The following is a 20,066-nucleotide window of genomic DNA, read 5'->3' on the forward strand; positions in this document are numbered from 1 at the left end:
TTGAACCAGGATCCTCAGATCTCAGCCTCCTGAGTAGTTAGGATTATAGGCATGAGCCACTGACACCCAGCTGATACTGAAGTGTTTGTGCATACACGTGGGTTGGTACTGGGGTATGAACTTAAGGCCTAGACCCTGTCCCTGAGTTTTTTTTGCTCAAGTGTAGCACTCTATGACTTGAGCCACATCTCCACTTCCTGGTTGGTGGTTTTATTTTTAATTTAATTTAAGTTTATTTTATTGTGCTTATTTGGATTTGAGTCTCATAGACTTTCCTGTCCAGGCTGGCTTTGAAATGTGATCCTCAGATCTCAGCCTCCTGAGAACCTAGGATTACAGGCATGAGTTACTGCTAGCACTTGGCTATGAAGATTTAAAAAAAAAAAAAACAGCAACAACAAAAACAGACAAAACTACCATACCATCCAATGATAACACTTTTGGGTATATATCTAAAGGAGTATTTCAGAATAACAGTAGAAACATACACCATACTTGTTGCAACACTATTCAAAATAGCCAAGAAATGATAATAGTCCAGATGCCCTACAATTGATGAATGGATTGAGAAAATGTGATATACATACATACAAATGGAATATTATTTGACCATAAAGTAGAATGAAATTATATCATTTGCAGGGAAATGGATGAAACTGAATGTTAAGTGAAGTAAGCCATGTTCAGAAGGACAAAAGTCACATTTTCTCTCATGAATGCAAGACCTAAAAGATAAACATATGTAAAACACACACAGGATCATAGTACACTTATATAATATGTATAATATAAATATATAATATGTTTGTAACTGTAGAACTGTTTGTGGGGATGAATGAGTAAAAAATGTCAAAGTACACTGGTTCTTTGAATAGCAAAACAAAACTTACTGAAATCTCTTGAATAATATGCTGTAGTAGAGATGGGGAAAGAGAAAGTAAGCCAAATGATTGCTCTGATTAAAGTACCTGTATATGTGTATGTGATACACCATGATGAAAACCTTTTGATTAATAGCATACAAAAAAATGACTGGAATGTAACACAGGTACTGTCCAGGGTGTTCATACTAGTGAGAAAGAGAAGGGCAAACAACGAATGAAGGAGGATGATATGATCAAAATACTTTATGTACAGATGTGAAAACTGCTGACTCATGACTTTGCTGTATATTTAATAGGTTTCACAAAATTGTTTTGTATAATAGAAAGAGGACAAACTTCCAACTTGAGTTTTGGTTGGGGGATTTGCATTTTGTTGTGGTGCTAGCATCAAGCATGCTAGGCAAACACACAGCTGAACTATATCCACTGCACTACCACCTGTTTTTATGAGGACCAAGTAGTCCTTACAGTCTTGTAAGAAAGAAAAATTTTAGTGGTATTATGGCTTGTCTAAAATCTAAGAATGAAAAGTAGGTTTGACATTTTACAAAATAATCAGTGTAAATAAAAGAATAAAGGAAATTACATCATCTCTATACATTGAGGAAAATGTAATATACATTGATGTGTATTTGTGTAAGTGTGTTAAACCTGTTAATAAACTAGAAATAGGGGATAGTCCGCTTAGTCTGAGAAAAGGTATCTGTAAAAAATAAACCTATATACATATATATGTGTATATATGGATATCTATATTTCTGTAGTATATCTCTATATAAGCATTTATACTTAATGGTGCAAGAGGAAAGTTTTTCCTTTTGTTGGGAACAAAGCAAGGATGCTTATTACCACTGTTCTCGTACTTAAATTCTTAGTCAGTGTAGTAAGACAAAAAATGATGAGTGAAGAGGAAGAAATTAAAATATTATTATTTGTAGACTATATGATTTTATACTTTAAAAACATGACTGAATCTGGGATACAAATTATTAGAATTAATAAATGAAGTCACGGGCTGGGAAGGTGGCTCAGTGGTAGAGCGCTTGCCTTGCATGCTTGAGGCCCTGGGTTCAATTCCTCAGCACCATATAAGCAAAAAAGAAAAAAGCCGGTAGTGGCGCTGTGACTCAAGTGGTAGAGCGCTAGCCTTGAGCTAAAGAGCTGAGGGACAGCGCCCAGGCCCAGAGTTCAGGCCCCACGACCGGACCCTCTCCCCCCCAAAAAAATAAATAAATAAATGAAGTCACCTGAATTATTCAACCTAAATTAATGTAGAAATGGTTTATATTTTGTAATCCAGATTCTTTGTTGAGATATATATGCCATGTGCCTTATGAGTAAATTAGTAGCCAGGCACTGGTGGCTCTTATCTATAATCCTAGCTACTCACTAAGCTAAGACTTGGAGAATTCAAAGCCAGCATGGGAAGAAATTTCCACAAGACTTGTCTTCAAAATAACTAGCCAAAAGCTGGTTCAGAGGCATGGCTCAACTGGTAGAGCACCAGTGGATTAAGCAGTCCAGGGAGGTGTAAGGCCCTTAGTGACAGTTTTATTAATGACAGAGTAAATTATTATTGGGCACTTGATAGTAGATACCAGGAACATTATTATATTAAAGTTTTTTTCTCACTACCTCCTTCAGTCAGTTATATAACTGAACTCAGAACTATCAACACAGATTCTATTTTGATCATTACTAGAATCAATTCATTGTTTTAAGTCATGGGAGATACCACATTCCCACATATACACTCAGTCATGTAGAGCATTATTTACTACTCATTGCCTTAGTTCTGTCATTTTTATGGTCTATCTTTTTTCTTTTTGGTCTCCGGGAGTTTTAGTCTTTTTTTAATTATTTATTTTATTTTTTGGGTCCTGTCGTGGGGCCTGAACTCTGGGCCTGGGTGCTGTCCCTCAGCTCTTCAGCTCAAGGCTAGTGCTCTACCACTTGAGCCACAGCGCCACTTCTGACTTTTTTCTTTTTTGCTTATGGGTGCTGAGGAATCGAACCCAGAGCCTCAGGCATGCAAGGCAAGCACTCTACCACTGAGCCACCTTCCCAGCCCCAAGTTTCAGTCTTTGAAATATGTAGAAAGATGGTAGTCATAGACTAGTTGTCTGGCCTTGTCAAACAGTAATATCTAATAGAATAACAAATGCTTGATTCTTTGGTTTATAGATATCCAAAATTAGACTATACCATGGAGATGTTTTATTAAAGAAAGGCAAGTTTTGCTTTTCCTTATTTGAGACTATTTAAAGGGTAATTGGATGTGTTAGAGGAAGCTGTATTTGTAAACTTCCAGCAAGATTGTTTTGAGCTAGAAGTTTTTGCTCTGACTTCTTTTAGTCTGAGAACCTTGTTGGTGTGTTACATCCATCTCATCAACATGAAAAAGCACATCTGAGTATCAGCATCAAATATTAGCATATTTGCCTAGAAGGAAGTGTTAGGCTTATAAGTTAAAATTATTACATAATAATAATTAATCACCATGATAAAATGCTGTATTTCATTTAGCCATCAAATTTAAGATTACAAATAGTATGTAAAGAAGAGATGAAACCTTTCCCTCTCATGAATATAATTTTATTGTTTCCTATTAGGAAAGTTGTATTTATTGGTTAAAAAGTTTAGAAAAGGCCAGGCACCATTGGCTCATGCTGTAATCCTAGCTGTTCAGTAGGCTGAGATCTGAGGATCGTGGTTTGAAGCCAGCCTGGGCAAGAAAGTGTGAGACTCTTATCTCCAATAAATTACCAAAAAAAGCTAGAAGTGGAGTTGTGACTCAAGTGATACAGTGCTAGCCTTGAACAAAAGAAGCTGAGAGGCAGTGCCCAGGACCCAAGTTAAAGCCCCAAGACTGGTGTTTTGTTTTGTTTTGTTTAAAAAAAAAAAAACTGAAATCTGACGTAGAGATTTCTGTTGTTAACAATTTGCTGTGATATCCAGTTTCAGTGTTAGTATATCTATTTATATGTACTATATAGTTTCAGAACAAGTGCGGTCTCATTATGCTTTCTGTCATAAATACTGTAATATTTACTGTGTGTTTGGAACTGTGTCAGTTGCTTTACATATATTTTTTTCATTTAGTCTTAGAAATCACTGTGTTCAATTTCACTTATTCCAGCTTTGCAGAAACAATCTGATTTCTTTCTCAGCAAGCTCATTATTGACATATATTGCAAAGTACTGATTTTTATATGTTGAATTTATGTCCTGCTACTTTGCAGAAATGACTAGTTCTGGATCTTTTGGCAATGTCTGTAGGTTTATCTAGTTGCTCTGGCTGAAATTTTAAGCTAGTACTTCAGTAAGAATACTTTTGACTTATATTTGATTTTTATAGAACACTTTTTTTTTTTTGCCAATCCACTCTACCACTTGAGCCACAGCACTACTTCTGGCTTTTCCTTTTTTTGGGGGGGGCGGGGTGTGTCTGGTCGTAGGGCCTGAACTCTGGGCCTGGACACTGTTCCTCAGCTCTTCAGCTCTACCACTTGAGCCACTTCTGGCTTTTTTCTTTTTGCTTATGTAGTGCTGAGGAATTGAGCCCAGGGCCTCATGCATGCAAGGCAAGCGCTCTACCACTGAGTACCATCCCAGCCCCTACTTCTGGCTTTTTCTATGATTAATTGGAAATAAGCATCTCACAGACTTTCCTGCCCAAGCTAGCTTCATACTGCAGTCCGAAGATCTCAGCCTTCTATGTAGCTAGAATTATAGGTGTAAGCCACTGGCACCTGGCTAGAAGATACCCTTGTAAAGGGGTGTTAAATTTTATCAAAGGCTCTTTCTGCATCTATTGAGAAGCTTTTGTAATTTTTATCCTTGATTCTATTTTATGTGCCATATTATATATATTGATTTCTAAAATCCTATTATTAATCTTACTCTATTGCTCTGAACCTGCCCTTTTCCTTACTAGGATACTTTAGAAATATCCTATACGAATACATTCAGATATCCTGTTTTAATGTATATGTGTTCTATTGTATTAGTGTCCCATAATTAGCAAATGCCCAATTAATGCCTTTCTAGATTATGACTAATCTATACATCTTTCTTGAGCTAGTATCATACTAGTCTAATTACTGTTGGTTTATGCTTTATTTTTAATATATATTAGAACCAATAAGATTTTAATCTATATTTGTGAGGGGAGAATGGGGGAGTATTGGTCCTGGAGCTTGAACTCGGGTCCTGGGTCATCCATGTCCTTGAGTTTTTTGCTCAAGGCTAGCACTCCACCATTTGGGCTTTTTGTTGGTTAATTAGAAATAAATCTCACTGACTTTCCTGCCCAGGCTGGCTTCAAACTGCAACCCTCAGATCTCAGCTTTCTGAATAGCTAGTATTAACCAAACAAAGTCAGCATCTGACTTTCTAAATATTTTTTTGCCCTTCAGTATTGGATTGTTTTGGAAATGATGACATACTCAATTTATAATGTTCTCCAGACTCTTTGTTATTATTTTAACCAGAATTGCACTAAATAAAATTATAATGCATAGACTTTTTTATTAACAAAGTAAAATTAGGATAGGTAAATTTCAAGTACAGGTTCCGGCTGAAATTTTGAGTGCAGGTTCTGAGTCAGTGTCTCAACCTCTGATCTAAGGTTATATGGATCCTAAAACATTTACTTGTTTGCACATAGGAGTATTGTCACAGAGTTAGTAACATCAAAGTTTTTGGATTTGGGGACATAGATCCTTTTGAAAGATATATATGGAAGATACATAACTTTGTAAACTATGTCTTATCTTCCCTCAAAATCACATAAAAATACAATTTACATATTTTGGGGCATTAAGGAACTCCTGAGATAATTCATAGGTCATTTGTTAATAAGTCTTATTATAAGGAATGAAGAATAAAGTAGTCTAGAAAGTAATCTAAAAAAGTCTAGTAAATGACTGGTTTATGTTACTGTATGCATAGAAAAATATTGCTATTTGTATGACATATAGATTGACCATTAGATATTATGCCATATAATAAAATAAGAATTTGAATTTAGCTGGTGACCTGAATGATGAGAATTTTGAAAAGCAGTCTTGAGGATTTCTTGCCTAAGTAAGGAAATAGGTAAAGTGCTAAGAAAGACAAATAGGTCACAGTGTGAGAATATGAACTTTGAAGTCTCTTATACCTGAGTTTGAATCTTAGTTCTACCACTTAAGTAGCTATGGAATTTAGACACTTTGTTCATACTCTCTGAGTCTAAACATGTTGCATTTATTACTAACATCAACATCAGTAAAATAGTCATGAAAACAGAGCATTTCTAAAGTCAAATGCGATACTACTAGTAAGGCTGTAATTAAAACAGAAGAAAAAGATACTCAAATGAGTTTGGATTAAATTTCTTTGCCATTGAAAGGCAATTTTTTGACCTGGCATGATAGCACATGTGTTTAATCCCAGCACTGGTATTATACACAGTACACTTATATAGCTGAGTTTAAGACCATCTTTGGCTACATGAAAGACTCTGCCTCAGAAATGAAGCAATACAAAATAACTTACTTTAAGCATTGTATTATTAGCTCTTCACTTACTGCACTTCACACTGCAGCCCATGCCAAAAGTTAATGTCCAGGAATTTTTGTTGTGTAACCCCATGGTATATAGAATTTACTTCAAAGTGAAGAATTTGTTAGTTATTAAAACAGCCCAATTTCATACTCCTACATCTGTATTTCTATATAATGATATATGAAATCTCTAACATTTAAATGCATTAACGATTCAAGTGTTATTTGTACTTTTTCTCATTTGCTAAAAGGGAGTACGTGGTATTTTTTTTTTAGCTAACCAACTTCAGTGAATTGCAACCTTTTATTGTTCTAACCATCATTATTAATACATGTGTGTGTGTATGAGCATAGGGAAAAAATTCAATTAGCCTGGATCAACATTATTTCTAAATAAGCACAAAATTTGTTTTAGCATTTTGAACTTTCATTAAAACCAAAATTAATTTTTCCTGAATGGAATAAAAATAATACACTAAAACTGTATTGTGTACCAATCAGATAATCTTTTTTTGTGTACCAATCTTTTTATTGTGTACCAATCAGATAATCTTATGTGATTGCAGTCTAGTTGGTTTGTCTTAAGTAAAACTGGAATCATTTAGTAAACCTAAGGTGTCTTTTTTTCAGCTTTTAAATCTTTTGTGAGAATAATTAAGAAAGCACTAGGTATAAAATGTTGTACTTCCAACTGTTCAAAAACTAGGTTATAATTTGTCAACTTTTCTAAAGAGATTTAAATGTGACCTTAAGAAATATACTGTTTGAGAACTGTAAGTATGAGTTAATTTGCTAATTAAAAATGATTGTTCCTAATTTATAATATAATATCTTGGTTTGGGGGGGGACACCTAATGTCAAAATGCTTTTGTGATTTCTGTCTGAAGTAATGATTTAGTCTTTAAGATGAAAGAAAAAATACTGAAATTCCTTCACTAGTGATCAGCACTTACTGACGCCCTTTGGTTTTGTTAAAAAAATGTTTATAGTTACAAAAGTATTTTATACTTTTTATATGATTAAAATTTAATTTCTTTCCTTATTTTTGGATTGGTTTTAATCTATTTTGTTTAATTGGGGAGGGGACCCTAATGGAACCAAATATAAGATGGCACCTCTGTTTTGTTCTTCTTTTGTATAATCTTATTGCGTGTCTCTACATAAGCTGTTCTGGCCACTCATCATAGTAACCAGCTGGGCCATTTCACCTGCTGGAGCCATTAAAGAGGACTCTCTCCCCCTAGATTAATCCCCTCCGACATTAGTTTTTTGCACTGACAACTGCAGCAGGCATTCAGAATTTGCAGGTGGCCAGTGTGACGCACATAATTGCCTACAATTTTAGGCAATGAATAAAAATGGTCTACATTACTTGTCAAAGGTTGTATATGCAGTGCCAAGTGAGATCTATGGGAAGCCTTTTAGGGTTTAAAGAACAGTTAATAGCAAGGCTGCACAGGGCTTTTTTAATCATAATGCATTTGTAATATAGCACTTTGATCTTCTCCTTGTAGGAAATGGTGTTACATTAGCCACTTTTAAACATTTATGAGTGAAATTCAGTTATAGAAGAGTAAAAGTGATTATTCTTAAGCAGAACATGTTAGATTTCATTAAAAGTTTTCAGCTTGCCCCTTCCTTGTTAAAATCGGTGGGAAGTCCTTTTCCTGGAGGGTTTCAAATCAGGATCTAAGGATATAGGGCTTTTTCCATATTTTTCCCGTAAGTAACAGCAAGATTTGGGAGCAATGTATACTAAATATTGAGATAATTTATACAAATGGACAATTGTAGAATAACTGATTATGGTAAAGTAAAATACATCCATGAAAATGCAAGAAATCTACTAATGACCATTGTAGATTTCAACAGATTTGGGGAAATGCATATTTTAATTTTTTCCATAAATTATTGTCAATCAAGAAAAGCTCCCCAAAACTCCCCAAACAAAAACCTAGATGACTCTCAAGTGTGCTTCTTCTGGAAGAGCTAAGTTTGACCTGTCAGACCCCAGCGCCTTTTATTAACACCTGCCTGTAAGGAGAACCTTGCCACACGCAGCTTTTAGATTCAGAACCACAAAACTGATGAGGAAAGGCTTGAAGGGTTCAGTTTGTGTCACTTGCTGTTTGCCGTTTCCATTTCACAGATGATTAATCTTTCTGTGAAGAAAGGCCAGAGAAACAAAGCACATTGGGCTCTTCCTGCAGTTACTCCTTCTGAATGCACACTAGCTTGCTAACTAAAAGGCCTTTAGATTTCCAGCAGAGAGAGATGTTCTGAAAGTGAATGCAGCTGGTTGGAGGTCACTGGTGCAGGGCTCTTGCCATTGTGTAATGGAGGCTTTGGCAGGTTGGGGTGGGGGGAGCTGTGGAGAAGTGGGCAGGGAGAAGGTGTTGGCAAAAAAATTAATCCTGAAGAAAAAAGGTTTTGGTCAGTTCATTTAATATTTTAGATGGTAGATAATCAATAATAGGCTCAATTTTATCTAGTGTGTTTTTTTAAGGAAAAAATATGATTTACTCTCTCTAATATACTAATCCCCCCCAATAGTATGTTTGTCTTACATGTGGCATCACCAGGTAATGTTAACTTCTTGCATTTTGTATTTGATATGATTGAATGGTCTTGAATTTTTAACTGTTAGTAATTGTGCTGTCCTCATTTTTATATATTAAATTTTTAATGTCTAGTATTTTAACATTTTTAATGAGATGCTGAAAATAATTTGTGTTGCTTAGTTCTGCTTTTCTTTAAAATTTATTATTTTGAGGATTTTAAACTTTTAGTATTTAGAATCAATTAGTATTTAGCTTGTGATTACTTTTTTTTCAATCATGTATAGGACATAATGTGCAAGGTCAAATCCTGGGTTATAGATCAAAAGAAACCTGTTCGTTTCTATCATGATTGGAATGACAAAGAGGTAGGTTATAAATATCATAACATCTATTATGATATTTTATGTCTTTTTTTACCATCTATTATGCCTTTACTATGACCTCTTAGAGAACAAATTAGTTGTTATTATTTTATACTATTACATTTAATAAAACTTCCATTTCTGTCATCATTTTCTTATTCCCAAAATTGTTTTTATTCTTTTCCCTAATACTTTACTCTTTATATTTCTTAATAATAACCTTTTGGAAATAAGAATTATACACATGAAAATGCCTATTTGTTTTAAATAAAGGTCAAATTATTCAGTCAGTGTTTTATATCATTTATTTTAACTTCTAAAAGGCATTCTTTATCTTCTGCTTTAGATTGAAGTGTTGAATAAACACTTATTTTTGACTTCAAAACCAATGGTCTACTTGGTTAATCTTTCTGAAAAAGACTACATTAGGAAGAAAAACAAATGGTAAGTTTTTTCTCTCCACATATATCCAGGAACATCTTTGCATACGTGCAAACATACATACAATTTGCTTATTACTGTGTTGATTTTAATATTCTTCCTTATTATAAAAAGTTTGAAATGGAAGAGAAGGTATTACGTGTTAAATTTAGAGATGAATATCTTAATTGATTTGCACCAGGAGAACTTAAAAAAATTAAATAATTTTGAATTGTGTATATCAAGTTTTAAGTATTTAGACATTATTCTTTATTCCTGTAACAAAGTGAAAACAATGTACTTGCAATAAAACTGTTTAAGCTAAGAAAAAGCTGCATTGATATCATAAATGACTTTGACATATCCACTTGGGGTTGTAGCAGACATAAAATTTAAAATGTAGGTAAAATGCTTTAAAACAAAAAGCTAGCTGGTGTGGGTGGCACATGCCTGTAATTCTAGGTACTCAGGTGGTTGAGATCTGAAGACTGTATGTGAGATTCTTATCTCCAATTAACTACCATAAAAACCTGAAAATGGAGTGTGACTCAAGTGGTAAGGGTGCTAACTAGCCTTGAGCACAAAAGCTCAAAGGACAGAGCTCAGGTCCTGAGTTCAAGCCCCAACTGGCACAAAACCAAAACCAAACCAAACCCAAAGAGCTGGGGGGAGGAGCAGAAAATACTGGGTAGTTGTTTTGAATATGTTAACTGTGTATCAAGACAACAGTGTAAAAAGACAAAAAAAATACATTCACATATTGTATTGTCCTTTGTGACATGTAACTAAAATGTATAGATTTGTTTTCTGTCCTTAAAAATTCAAAGTATCACATGTTCATGTGGGCATGTACACATTTGTCATAGTATTCATTTTGACTTGCCTCACTTGACTGTCAGCATTTTATACTGTTGAGTCATAGAAACAAATCAAAACTATCCAAAGCAGAATATCTGAATTCTCCTAAAATATATTGTCGGTTTCTCCCTGTACTTCATTAAGTACTTAGATGCACATGGTTTCAATTTTCCATTAAAATTTCTCATTTCCATATGATATCAAAGAGTGAGAAGGCTTTAAACTGAAAAATAAACATTCATAGACTGGAAGCCAAAACAATAATTAATGTCAGATGGTTAACTCCAATAAATCATTAGAATAAATTCTGTGAAATTACTGCAACTAAAAATGCCCTGTTGATATTACTATAAGACATTTTGTGTTTCTGATAGGAAGCAGAATTTAACCTCTTTATTGGTAATGTTCTAGAAAGCATCAATTTAGCATAAAAATGTAGTTCAAGACTGGTCAATGCCCTCTGGTAAATAATTAACTTTAAAATAGTTCTGTCTTGTTCAAATTCTTATAAATTTGATGATTAATGTGTTAAAAATTGTTGCCTTTAGGAAGGAATTTAAAAATTTATTATTTGACCTCAGATAATAAATCTTTTCATAGTAGTATGAATGGTAAAGGTTTCCTGAGCCCAGTGAAACAATACAGACATCAAAGTTTACATGAATAGGGATGAGTCAGTTTCCTTGCCCAAAGGGGCTTCTCACACCTGTATTTGGATGATTACAGGTAGAACTCCCTGGCTCTAATTGTATAGTAAATACCATTTCCCAGACCCTAATGGTAGACAGACTGCTTAGGAGACGCCAGTCTGTGATTTAGCTGTCGCCAGACACCCCATGTTTTTTGTGAGACCAGTTGTGATGATGATATGGTTATAGCCAATTGAAAATAAGTTCTTGTCTAAATAACAAATTTTAATTTTCAAGAATGTAAATCTGTGAGTGATCCTATTTTATAAAACCAAATTTTAGTAGGTTTTATATATAATAGTGATCTGGTTTAAGGTTGGGGTATGTGTGTTGGGGGAGGGGTTTAGAGCTTGTGGAAGTTAGTGTAATTGTAGCTGAAAGATCAAAGACTGGGTAACTGAGTGATGTTCCAGAAGAGAATTTACCACATAGCCATTTTCTGTACAGTTTCTGCCGCCTGCTGTTCCTATTTTCCCTCAAGCTAGCCATTGACTACCCCCTGTGCATCCCTGCTCGTAAAAAATGATTGAGGAAGTATTTGTCATGTATTTATGAGTGGGAAACATTGTGTGATAGGGAATGGCATCTACTGGAGCCAGAAAGATTGCCATTTTCCTTTCATTCAGCCACTCTGCCACAGCTTTAAATCCTCTGTTTATGCAACACAGCCTTTGTATTAAAGTGCAGAATAAATTTTTATTATGAAGGATATGAACACTAGGTTTTCATCATTTATAACACTGCAAGCAGATGTAAATAGTTAAAATTCATTTTAACTCCTAAATCCATTTAATTGTGCTAGCATCTTGCTTTTTGGTAATGTTTATATATATGGTCCATTTGCATTAGTTGCTTCTTTGGCAAAAGAAAAAGATTTTGTTTTTGAAGGTTAGTATGTAATGTTATGTATCAAATTAAGACTCATGCAGGAAGAGTGGCAGAGGGCTTGCCTCGCCTGAGGAGACTCTAGGTTCCATCATTCTTAACTCCATCACCAATCCCACCAAAATATTCATGTGTCTTTTAGAACCAGAAAACTATTTTAAACCATCGGGAAAGAGGAGAGGTTTGTGATTTTGACCACAAGAGGAAGACTAAAACTACATTTTAGCAAGTCACCATTTTACAAGTAATGAACATTTTAATTATTAAAGTCCACTTTAAATTTAAATGGCAAGATGTTATTTTTTAATCTTAGAAAAGAAAGCATTTTGGTAGATTAATTTATTATGTTAATGATAAGGTGTATTGACCTTTCAAAAGATATAATAAAGATATAAAAACTGGAATAGATCCAAGCATCTACTCACTATTTTTAACAATGTTCAGTTCATTATTGTGTTGATTTATGATTAAGACCTAGGCCCTGGAGAGAATTTGATGTGGCAAGCAGGTTGGTTGCAGTTACATTATGATCAGATGACAATAATCAAGACATGTGAGCAAATCAACAGAAACCTTTTTTTTTTTTTTTAAATTATTGCAAAGTGCTATTTCTTGAATGAATAAAGGTATGTAGAAGTTTCTGGTGGGTGCTGATGATTTTTGAACACTTGAGGTTTTCATTTTCTAAACATAATCAGTTGTTACTCATAACCTAGATTATCCTATTGTACGGTGTTAATTTTCATTTTAGATTGCCTACTGAGTCATGGTGTGTCAGGCAGGTACAGGACATTGAAACTGTCAAACTATTACTTAATTAGAGGTTTAAGTTTCCATCTTTGTACCTTTGCTGCTTTGTTAGTAGTGTGTTCCATCCAATTAGGAAATCAGTAGAACAAAATAATTTTAGGTACTTTTTGCACCTCATAGCTACCAATTATATTTCATTTTTGTATTCTCTTGTCCCTATCTTCTAAAAAAATGTTGCTAGAGGATAGTTTTGTTTCTTTATAATCCATATCTGTGTTCACCAAGAAAATATAAGGAAAATTTAAGACATTCAGACTTCCTGCATATATGAATATGCATATACAATTGTATATACCTTAGTATTATTTTTTGGTTAATATATGAATCATTCTGAGTCATGAGGTGATTCAAGGTAGTTAGACAAATACTTGGAAATTGGAAAGTCTTTTAGGCCATTGAATATTCAAAGTTTACAATATTCAATATTCAAGCCTACAAAAAGAATTTTAAATACCTAAAAAGTAATTTTAAATACATAAAAGTTTTATTATTAACTTTTATTACACTATGATTTAAATAAAATTTAGGTTTTTTCTACCCACCACTCAGCTTTTGATAATTTTGCACAAAATTTCTGTACCTAAAAATCGGTGCTGGTGGCTCATGCCTATAATCTTAGTTACTCAGGAGGCTGAGATCTGAGAATTGCCATTCAAAAGCCATCCCCTATGGTTCTTAACTCCAGTTAACTACCATGGTTCTTAACTCCAGTTAACTACCAAAAGGTTGGAAATGGAGCTGTGACTCAAAGGGGTAGAATGCTAGCCTTGAGCATAAAAGCTCAGAGACAGCACTTAGGCCCTGAGTTCAAGCCCAGTACTGACACACACCAAAAAGGAAAAACAATAGTTTGAGAATACTCTACATTGTGCGCCTGGTTTTTCACTAGCATTTGATAGAAGTGGATAGGTTTGAAGTATAGGATCACTGGAGGAAGAGAGTCAAAGCAGGGAATTTATGGGGTTTTAAAATGAAACAGTAAACAGTATTCAGGCTTCCCTGGGAAAAGACACTAGAAAAGAAAGGGGACTAGTTAATTTGGGTAATTTCTGAGTTTTGTCTGATATATCCTGTTTGTTTGCAATAGAAGAAAAGTGCTTTTTTTCTGCTCTTTTCTCTTTTGCTACATGTTCCCCAGTCAAAAGACCTAACTTTGGAACTAATATTGTTCACCTATAGATTAGTAAACTTTTGAAGGCTAGACTGAAAGAGTAGGTACTGCTAGTATTTCTATTAGAAAAAAGAACTCTAAAAAGCTTTGGGAACATGTACCATTTGTAATTTAGGGAGTAGATACTATCAGGAATTTGGGTTTATTAAGAATATTACTTTAAAATTTGAAATGCCAATGTTATAGTCTTTATTTCTAGCTTATTAGCTCTTTGACTTTGGGCAAATTACTTAGCCTTTCATGTAGAAAGCAACTTATTCATATTGTCCACATAAAATATTTGCTTAAATGTGTTGTTTATAAATATCTCCAAATTTAATGATCATATCTCAAAAATATGGAAGACAAAGGACTTGTAAAGTTTATGAATATATCTTCTGGATACATTCCTTGTTTTTTTCTTTCTGCTATATGGATTACAGAACAAAATAACATCACATTTACAATTAGCAGTGAGATTCCTGTGATATCACTGCTGTTATCTGTATGTGGTTCTGTAATAGTACAGTTTATTACTTAGATGATTTTTGTCACACCTTGGATTCCATTAGCATAAGTTACTCCTTAATTGTCACAATAGCAACATTTTAAAAAATTAAGATTGTTATTTAAAAACCTTTTAAATTAGTTCCGTTGTGATCTCCTGTATATTGGTTTCTGTCTTCGTTGAAGATATGGATGTTTTGAAAATAAAGAATGAAATAAACAATTTTTGGTTTAGTTTCTGCAGTACTGGAGATTTAACTCAAGGCTGTACACCTGCTAGGTACATACTGTTCTACTGAGCTGCATCCCACAGACCCTAGAATTTTATGATTTTAATAAATCAGAATATATAAAGTTCACAAAATATATAAAATTAACAAGAAATGTAGATATTCAATATATTTTCAACCCTTACATATAGATTTGTCATGGTAGGATTTTTCATAGCTGTGGAACTGTGCAATTTTCCCAAGGTTGAAAAATCTACTGTAAGGGCAACATTTCTGGATGGGAATAGAGACCTGATTTTTCTTCCCACTCTCATTCCTTCTCCAAATCTTAATTCCTTGAAAATAAATTTGCTCATTTCTGAGTCCAATTATGTTTCTTCTCATCTTTCACCACAGTGAACAGCTGTTACAATAGCTAGAGTGAAAATAAAATCTATCCGTAGAATTAAATCTGTATGTGAGAGCCACTACTCAAAGTATTACATACCTCTATTTTAAAGTAGCCTAGAATGCTGGGCGCCAGTGGCTCACGCCTGTAATCCTAGCTACTCAGGAGGCTGAGATCTGAGGATCACGGTTCAAAGCCAACCCCGGGCAGGAAAGTCCATGAAACTCTTATCTCCAGTAAACCACCAGAAAACTGGAAGTGGCGCTGTAGCTCAAGTGGTAGAGTGCTAGCCTTGAGCTGAAGAGCTGAGAGACAGCACTCAGGCCCAGAGTTCAAGCCCCACAACCGACAAAAAGAAAGAAAGAAGGAAAGAGAGAGAGAGAGAGAAAGTAGCCTAGAAAACATTTTCCCATCAAAAACAGTAGATTGTGATACTCGCCATAAACACTTAATTTACTTACAAGGTAGTAAAAATAATACAGTTTGAGTGAAGCATAGTTTGGCATCTGTTCTCTTTTTCTTTTTCTTGAACTCTGGGCCAGGCCGCTGTCCTTCAGCTCTTCAGCTCAAGGAAAGCACTCTACCACTTGAACCACAGTACCCTTTCCGGTTTTCTGGTGGCTTATTGGAGATAAGAGTCTCATGGCCTTTCCTGCCCTGGCTGGCTTTGAACCACAATCCTCAGATCTCAGCCTCCTGAGTAGCTAGGACTACAGGTGTGAGCCATCAGCACCCAGCTGGCATCTGTTTTCTTTGTTGTGTCTTTTTTTCCTTATCTGTTTTTATTACTACTATTTAATTCTACTCAAAAATATGTTCTGAAATAATTGGCTTATAAATTTTGAGTTTACCCTTACTTTAAAAGTTAGAACTCAGGGCTGGGAAGGTGGCTCAGTGGTAGAGCGCTTGCCTTGCATGCCTGAGGCCCTGGGTTCGATTCCTCAGCACCACATAAGCAAAAAGAAAAAAACCAGAAGTGGCGTTGTGGCTCAAGTGGTAGAGTGCTAGCCTTGAGCTGAAGAGCTGAGGGACAGCGCCCAGGCCCAGAGTTCAGGCCCCACGACCGGACCCAAAAACAAAAAAAACAAAAACAAAAAAAAAGTTAGAACTCCACAGAGGTATCCAGTCTTTTAATACTTTAGAAGAGAAAGTAATTTCATAAAAACTGACATTTAATATAAAGTTGAAATTAACATTTCTTACGAAAACTGAGCTCATTGAGGTGTTTAAACAGGTATTAGATTTTCTTTTTCCTATTATAAGCATATGATTACTGAATTCTTTGTGTCATACCTTTCTGGGTAGTGAACAGAAGAAGCTCTTGCTTCTGTAGAGTTATATTCTCGTGTGGTATAGACATACAACAAACATATATTAAGTGTAATGTCAATAATTATTAGGCTGGGCACTGGTGGCTCACACCTGTAATCCTAGCTACTCAGGAGGCTGAGATCTGAGGATCGCGGTTCAAAGCCAGCCCGGGCAAGAAAGTCTGTGAAACTCTTATCTCCAATAAACCACCAGAAAACTGGAAGTGGCGTTGTAGCTCAAGTGGTAGAGCGCTCGCCTTGAGCTGAAGAGCTGAGGGACAGCACTCAGGCCCAGAGTTCAAGCCCCATGACCGACAAAAAAAATAAAAACAAATAATTATTAGGACAGTGAATAATAACAAAGTTAAGGGAGGCTATTTTAGTGAAGATGGTTTGAGAAGGTCACACACCATGAAAGAATATGAAGAAAACTCAGATCAAGGAAAGGGAATGGCAAGTGCAAAGGCTCTGAGGTAGCTTAACCAAATAAATACAGAGGGAAAATTACAGGGAAAAAAAATAGTGAGGAGACAGGAGTCGGTATGTGATAGACTATAGTGAAGAGCATGAAAACACACACAAAAAATTGAAGTTCTGTGTTCCTACTTAAATACATTGCATTTAAATAGATTTTAAGCATATTAAATATGTAACTTCCAGCTTTTACTTTTTCTACACTGATTTAGTGTATCACTTAATATCACTGATTTAGTCAAACCAAAAGACATTTGATATATATGTATAGAGTTCCTACTGTATAACAGACACTCTCGGCTTAGAAATGGCTCTGATATTAACAGGGAATAAAGCGATAGTTGGTTGTTAGTACCTGTATTCCAAAACTCCAAGAGACTTTTCTCCAATTAAACACACACACACACACACACACACAACACACACACACGGATCTGTGCCTCAACTAGTAGAGCACTAACCTTGAGCAAAAACTGCTCAGGGACAGCACACACACACACACACACACACACACACACACACACACACAGCACACACACACACACACAGCACACACACACACACACACACACGGATCTGTGCCTCAACTAGTAGAGCACTAACCTTGAGCAAAAACTGCTCAGGGACAGAGCCCAGGCCCTGTGTTTAAGCCCCAGGACTGGCACCAAATTGATGCCAGTTTTACAGATAAAGCAACTAGAGAAAGACAAAATGTGCCCAGTTCTTTTGGGTAATGAAAAATAATGGTGAAAATAGATCCATTTGACTTGAATGTTTGTGCCTGTACTATAGTAACTATAGTAACCTATAGTCAACTGTAGTATATAGTATATATTCATGAATCTCTAGAAGTCTAATAACTTTTTTGGTAGCTTATACTGCTGCAGTTTTTGCCTTGTTTGTTTGTTTGTTTTTGTGGTATTCCTTGTCTTAAACTCTGGGCCAGGGCACTGTCCCTGAGTTTTTTTGCTCAAGGCTAGCTAGGGCTTTACCAGTTGAACTACAGCTCCACTTCCAGCTTTTCTAGTGGTTAATAGGAGACAAGAAAGTCTCAAGGACTTTCCTGCTTGGGCTGTCTTCAAACTAGGATCTCAGAGGCCTCCTGAGTAACTGGGATTATAGACATGAGCTACCAGTGCCCAGCTAGTCTTTTAAGTTTTATTCATTATATAATACCATATTTTTAAAAGTTGACAGCAGTATATTTTAGCATCAATTTTTAAGCATATAATAAGTATATAAAATTGTATGGTGAAAATACAGTAACTGTAATTTAAAACTAAAAATTGTATCAAAATAGTTGGTATTCCCAGAAAATAAACTTAATTATAACCATACATTAGTTTTTATTTATTATAAAATAAGAGTTGACTTTTTTTTTCCCCCCCCCCGCTCATGGGACTTGAGCTCTGGGCCTGGGTGCTATCCCTGAGCTTTTCTGCTCAAAGCTCTACCACTTGAGCCACAGCGCTACTTCTGGTTTTCTGGTGGTTTATTAGAGTCTCATAGACTTTCTTGCCTGGGTTGGCTTTGAACCTCGATCCTCAGATCTCAGCCTCCTGAATAGCTAGGATTATAGGCATGAGCCACCAGCACCTGGCAAGAGTTGACTATTTTAACACCAAACTATACAATTTCTTTAAAAAAAAAAATTACTTCACTGACAGGGTCTGGGAATTGATGTGTACATGAACAGGGAAACAAGAGAATACCATGAAATACATCAGATAATTTGTTCTAATCTTGGACTAGTAATAGTTATTACATTATTTTACACTTAGATTCCCAACAACCTTATCGAAGTAGGTGTCATCACCAGATTTTGAGGAGGGAAGACAAGTATGGAGAGATTGAAGAAGTTGACCAAAATCAATGGCCAATTAGCAGTGCCAAGATTACATCTGAAGAGTTCATCACTAGTGTGCTATTATATTTTGGCATCCAGTTATTGGTGATACTGGAAATGTAAGAGAAATATGAGAAATATGTCCTGCACTAGAATGCCAACTGAAGGAAATATAAAATTTCTATATTTAGATTAAAATAGTTTATATATTTTTATGTAGAAAATATATATTGATCCTTTTAAAAATAATTACTATCTTCAACCACTTGTCTGTTTTGTTTTTCCCTCCTTCTTCCTCTCCTTCCCCTCCTTCCCATTCTACTCCCTCCCTGTCCTTTTCTCTCTTCTTTCTCTTCTCTTTCTCCTTCCTCCCTCCCTCCCTCCTTTTCTTCCTCCCTTCCTTCCTCCCTTCTTTCCTCCTTCCCTCTCTTTCTTTTTTTGGGGGGATTTTTTTTTCTGCTTATGTGGTGCTGAGGAATCGAACCCAGGGCCTCATAAATGCAAGGCAAGCGCTCTATCACTGAGTTACCTTCCTAGCCCCAACCCTAGTTTTTAAATAATGAAAGATTGTTCTTTTTCCATCTATATGTAAGTATCTTATAAACCGGTGACTGTATAAATTAAATATACTACAACTTGTAGTTATTAATCATTCAATGTATTAAGTTTGGGTTTTTTTGTTTAGTTATATAATGCCACAATGTAGCTGGTGACTTAAAAAGTAAACACATTTAGATAGATTATAAAAGTTTAGAGACAAGTTTTGATTAATGAAGAAAGAAACACATCAAGGTTTTCTAAGGAGTGTGGATCCATTTAAAATTGTTAGCATGTACAAAAAAATAAGACATGGGTATACTATTATATACAAGCAAAGATTTTATTATGTACTTATAATCTGTTATGTAATTTTTTAAAATTACAAGTGCCAAGCACTAACCAACTACTGAACTGTGTTTACATTTATATGTTTTCCTCATAGTTAGGAGAATTGGATAAAAATTGTACTCCAAATGGACCTGTTCACAGAAACATTTCACTAAATATACAGATATATTTTATTTAATTCTCATAGTCCTTTCAGAAAAGTATTATTGTATTTGGCAGATAAAAAAACAAGGGCTAGGGAAGCAACCCAAAGAT

The 20,066-nt window shown here is 35.0% G+C and overlaps 1 protein-coding gene across 1 annotated transcript in view; it reads left to right on the forward strand.

The window, feature by feature from the left end:
* Ola1 (Obg like ATPase 1) overlaps window positions 1-20,066 on the forward strand; it is a 122,950-nt gene that overhangs the window by 72,045 nt on the left and 30,839 nt on the right. Inside the window, exons 6-7 of the mRNA XM_042694149.1 lie at window positions 9,279-9,359; window positions 9,703-9,800. Of these exons, the coding sequence (XP_042550083.1) occupies window positions 9,279-9,359; window positions 9,703-9,800 (179 nt within the window). The remainder of the gene's footprint in view (window positions 1-9,278; window positions 9,360-9,702; window positions 9,801-20,066) is intronic.

Source organism: Dipodomys spectabilis, unplaced genomic scaffold (genome assembly GCF_019054845.1).
Source record: "Dipodomys spectabilis isolate Male_0828 unplaced genomic scaffold, ASM1905484v1 ptg000174l, whole genome shotgun sequence".
Classification (NCBI taxonomy): Eukaryota; Metazoa; Chordata; class Mammalia; order Rodentia; family Heteromyidae; genus Dipodomys; species Dipodomys spectabilis.